General features: G+C 41.5%; 1 protein-coding gene across 2 annotated transcripts in view; it reads right to left on the bottom strand.

The window, feature by feature from the left end:
• The window catches only part of LOC115221467 (NCK-interacting protein with SH3 domain), a 170,815-nt gene extending 169,625 nt beyond the window's left edge, over window positions 1-1,190 (bottom strand). The window contains exons 1-2 of one of the 2 annotated variants that reach the window (XM_036510813.1): window positions 105-1,190; window positions 1-50 (exon numbers count right to left, since the gene is read on the bottom strand). The exon at window positions 1-50 is cut by the window's left edge and continues 161 nt beyond it. In XM_036510813.1, coding sequence (XP_036366706.1) covers window positions 1-13 — 13 coding nt within the window. In that variant the 5' untranslated portion in view covers window positions 14-50; window positions 105-1,190. The other variant, XM_029791652.2, reaches the window with a different exon arrangement.
• Window positions 1,191-5,305: the final 4,115 nt, after the last annotated feature.

Raw genomic sequence — 5,305 nt, 5'->3', positions numbered from 1 at the left:
CTGCCCGGTACATGGCTATGGGATGTGTATGCACCTATATATATATATATATATATATATATAATATATATATATATATATTATATATATATATCTATATATATGAATATGTATGTGTGTGTGTGTGTGTGTGTGTGTTGGTGTTGGGGTATGCAGGTGTGTATATGTGTGTGTGTATTGTATTAGGGCAAGCTGTTTTGTAGGAACGAAAGAGACTGTTCAGCCTGAGTGTTATTCAAGGTGACGCCGTCGTCGACGAAACCACTGCTGCACCGTACAAGCCACATAGCAAAAGTGTATATCGTATGTCTGTCTGTCTGTCTGTTTGTCTCTGTCTGTCTGTATGTATGTACGTATGTATGTGCGCGTGTATATGTATTTGTGTGTGTGTATGTGTGTGTGTGTGTGTGTGTGGTGTATACAGAAATTACTATAGGGCCAAGCAAACGACTAAAAACGATAAAGACTACTACATCGTTTGGTTTACGAAAGCGAATCCAAGACGTTATTGCAGCTTCCCCTCCAAATGGTAACTGCTTTCTGCTTGAGAGAGGGAGAGAGAGAGAGAAAGAAAGAGAGAGAGAGAGAGAGAAAGAAAGAGAGAGAGAGAGAGAGAGAAAGAAAGAGAGAGAGAGAGAAGAGAGAGAGAGAGAGAGAGAGAGAGAGAGAGAGAGAGAATGAGACGGCAAGAGACAGATGTGGGTGGTTGTTGAGGCTGGGGTAATGGGTGGTCTTACTGATGTGGATGTTGTTATCGTTGATGCATTCTCAGGCCCTGATGGTGGTTAAGTTGATATATCGAGCATAGCGTTGATCGAAAGCGTTCCAGCCACGACCATCCTGTCATTTATTTTTGCTGAGGATTCCATTATCCAATGTATCCGTTTTTTAACGACATTAATAGTGTGATTTGAAGGAGATTTGGCTGCTATTTTTTGCAAACCTAGCGACTACGGAGCGTTTCGTTCGCTGACTCGTTTTGTTGTTGTTGAGTGGAAGTGATGATAACGGTGATGATGGTAGCTGTAGTGTTGGTGATGGAGATACTCACGGCCGTGGTGGTGGCGATGGTAGTAGTGCACGTGGTGTTGTTCGGTGTGGTGATGGTAGCGGTTCTTGATGGTGGTGGTTGTGATAGTGCCAGGTGGTGGTGTTTATGACATTGATGGTATTGGTGATTAGGGTTAATGATAAAGTTTATGGCGTTGGTGGAGATAGTGGTGATAGAGGTGGTGGTGGTGATGCTGATGCTGGTGGCGGCGGTGGTGGTTGTGGTGGTAGTGACTGTTTTTCTGGAGGTGGTGGTGGTGGTAGTGTTTCTAGTGGTGGTCGTGATAGTATTGTTGTGGTTGATGGTGATAGTATTTTTCTTGGTAATGGTATGTGTGTGTGTGTGTGTGTGAGTGTGTGAGTGTGTATTCTGGTTATCGTTATTAAAGTGATGGTAGAGGTGATGATGGTGACGGTGGGACTGTTTGCATGCGGTAGTGTTAATGCTGTGGTTGCTGCTGTTTAGCCCTAGGTCACCCTCGATCGAGTAGACTTATGACGAACTGCATTGCAACCATGACCATCCTGTGTTATTAAAGGGGTGAACAACAACACTAGCTAATGATTTTGCCTCTTTATCAGAATCAAGTGTAGGTTTGAAGGAGATTTGTCTGCTATTTCTAGCAGATCGAGTAACCAATTTGTTTATGGCGTTGGTTATGATGTTGTTAGTGGTGGTGGTAGTACTGTGAGTGTGTGTTGGGGTGATGGTGGAAGTAGTGGTGATAGGATTGGTGGTGGTGATGATGGTGTGTGTGGTAGCGGTGGTGTTGCTAGTGGTTGTAGTGGTGGTAGTTTTCGATATTGAAGTTGGTGCTGTTGGCGAGAGTTGCTGGTATTGGTGGGGGTTATGATGGTGTTGCTGATGTTGTTGTTGTTGTTGTTGGTGGTGGTGGTGGATGTGATGGTAGTGGCTATGTTGGTTAGTAAGTGATTGTGGTAGCAGAGATGGCAGTGCTAAGTGACTGTGGTGGTCGAGATGGTTGCGGTGGCAGGAGTGTGGAAATAGAAAGGGTTGTTGTTGTTGTTGTTGATATTTAATAGTAGATGTTTGTGTTGGATGGAGGTGGTATCGAGCTGGTGATGGGAATGATCAAGGGTATTCCATTGTGACCAACCCGGCTTTTTTTCTATAAGGGAACCGAAGTACGTTGAGGCTCAGGCAATTGATGTGATTGGGAGGATATTAGCGATAATGTCAACATTATATGTTGTGGTGACGGTAGAAGTGGTATTTGTGATATATGTCTCCCAGTATTGATAAGGCAGTGGTGATTCTGGTGGCTTTAATAGTGGTATCAGGAATGGAAAAGAGGGGTAGCGGTGGCAGTAGTAGTAAATCTGGAAGAAATAGTATCTGCGCGTGGTGGTGGTGGTGCTTGGGTGGTGGTGATGGTGGTGGTGGAGGGGATGATGATGGTGATGGTGTTGTAGTGATAGTGCTGATGGCTAAGGATGATGCCGCGTGTGATTCAACTGTTGTGAGATCAATGGAAAAAGAAATAATAGAAGAAAAGGAGAGAGTGTGAGTAAAAAGAGAACGGTGAATGGAGAGGGGGGGGGGAATTTTGTAGAAATATGCAGCGACAAAATGAAAGAGGTGTAGGAAAGAAATGTGAAAGAAATAAATGGACAGACTCACATAAAGAGAGAGTGAGAAAGTAAGTGAGCGATAGAGAGGGAAGCAAGAGAGGGAAAACCATATAGAGAAAGACAGAAGTTATGAGGGAGGGAATAAGAGAGAGAGAGAGAGAGAGAGAGAGAGAGGTGAAGCGACAAGGATGAATGTTGACCAGAAAAGGAACAGATGTAGAAAAAATGAGAAGAGAAAGAGGAAAAAAAATCTAGAATAAGAAATATAAAAGAAGAGGTTGGAGAATATGTGGAATAAGAAAGAGAATGAAACTAAGTAGAAGAGAGAGGGTTAATAACGTCAGAGAAATGGTAAGAGTAAAACAAGACGGAATAGTAGAAGAAAGACAGTAAGTAGTAGTAGTAGTCGTAGTAGTAGTAGTAGTAGTAGTAGAGAGAGAGAGAAAGACAGACAGACAGACGGAGTAAGAGTGTTAATATGGTGGTGGTTGGAGGTAAGAGGGAAAGAGAACGAGAGAAGGAGAGTAAGGAGAAAGAGTAAGGGGTGAAAGCGTAAAAGATATAATAAAAAGTCAGAAAAGAGAGAGGAGAAAGAGGGGAGTGGATGTGTATAAGTGAAATAGCGTTAAGAAAACAGGAGAAGAAAAGTGAAAGAAAGAAGGGAGCAAAAGAGGAGAGGAAGAGTCAGGTGTGATGTGGGAGGTTTTAGTAATATATAAAGTGGATAGAATGAAAAATAGAGGGTAGGAGTGAAAGATTACTGATATAGCTTTTATTCTTTTACTTGTTTCAATCATTGCACTGTGGCCATGCTGTGGCACTGCCATCTTTTGCCGAACTGCTAATTTACAGGCACGTAAACAAACCAACACCGATTGTCAAGGTGTGGCGGTGATGGAGATCAAACACACGTCGGGGTTTCCTACAGCATTTGCCTACAAAATTCACTTGCAAAGCATTGGTCAGCTCTGGACTCTAGTAGAAGACGCTTGTTCAAGGTGCTGCGGAATAGGACAGAACCTGAAACCACGTGGTTGCAAAGAGAACTTCTTAACCACAGGTTGCTTTGTGTGTGTATATATATAGTATATATATATATTATATATATATATATATATATATATATATATATATATATAATATATATATGGCATCTTGGGCAAGTGTCTTCTGCTATAGCCTCGGGCCGACCAATGCCTTGTGAGTGGATTTGGTAGACGGAAACTGAAAGAAGCCCGTCGTATGTATGTATATATATATAAGTGTGTGTATATATGTTTGTGTGTCTGTGTTGTCCCCCTAGCATTGCTTGACAACCGATGCTGGTGTGTTTACATCCCCGTAACTTAGCGGTTCGGCAAAAGAGACCGATGGAATAAGTACTGGGCTTACAAAAAGAATAAGTCTCGGGGTCGATTTGCTCGACTAAAGGCGGTGCTCCAGCATGGCCGCAGTCAAATGACTGAAACAAGTAAAATATATATATATATATATCTCCAGCATGGCCGCAGTCAAATGACTGAAACAAGTAATATATATATATATATTATATATATATATATATATATTATATATTATATATATATATATTTTTACTTGTTTCAGTCATTTGACTGCGGCCCATATATTAATATATATATATATATATATATATTTTACTTGTTTCAGTCATTTGACTGCGGCCATGCTGGAGCACCGCCTTTAGTCGAGCAAATCGACCCCGAGACTTATTCTTTTTGTAAGCCCAGTACTTATTTTGCCGAACCGCTAAGTCACCGGGACGTAAAACACCAGCATCGGTTGTCAAGCAATGCTAGGGGGACAACACAGACACACAAAACATATATACACACCTTAATATATATACATACATACGACGGGCTCTTTCAGTTTCCGTCTACAAATCCACTCACAAGGCATTGGTCGGCCCGAGGCTATAGCAGAAGACACTTGACCAAGATGCCACGCAGTGGGACTGAACCCAGAACCATGTGGTTGGTAGGCAAGCTACTTACCACACAGCCACTCATGTGTATATATATATATAGATATATACTTACGATATATATATATATATATATATATATATATATATATATATAAATAAATGTGTGTATGTATTATATATGTATATATATATGTATAATATTACATATATATAATATATATATATATCTATATATGCATATATATATATATATATATATATATATATATATATATATATATATATATATATATATATATATATATATATATATATCCATATATGCATATATAAGCTCTCCAGGAGAGTTTGGGAAAACAACATGCTCACAATAACCACCAAGATCGCAGTGTACCGAGCCTGCGTGCTGAGCACCCTACTCTACGGCAGCGAGAGCTGGACAACATACACCCGGCAAGAATGCCGCCTCATCGGCTCCACATGCGGTGTCTTCGACGGATCCTTGGCATCTCCTGGAAGGACCGAGTACCAAACGGAGTCATCCTAGAACAGACTAATATGCCAAGCATGCATGCCCTCTCGTGCGGAGACGACTGCGCTGGCTCGGACACGTCTGCCGCATGCAGGACGGTCGCATGCCTAAAGACATCCTGTACAGCGAACTCACCACGGGATCCCGACCCAAGGGACGTCCACAGCTACGATTACAGGGAT

Source organism: Octopus sinensis, linkage group LG18, assembly GCF_006345805.1.
Source record: "Octopus sinensis linkage group LG18, ASM634580v1, whole genome shotgun sequence".
Taxonomy (NCBI): Eukaryota; Metazoa; Mollusca; class Cephalopoda; order Octopoda; family Octopodidae; genus Octopus; species Octopus sinensis.
The sequence above is the reverse complement of the archived record's forward strand: the minus strand, read 5'-3'. Positions and strand labels throughout refer to the sequence as shown.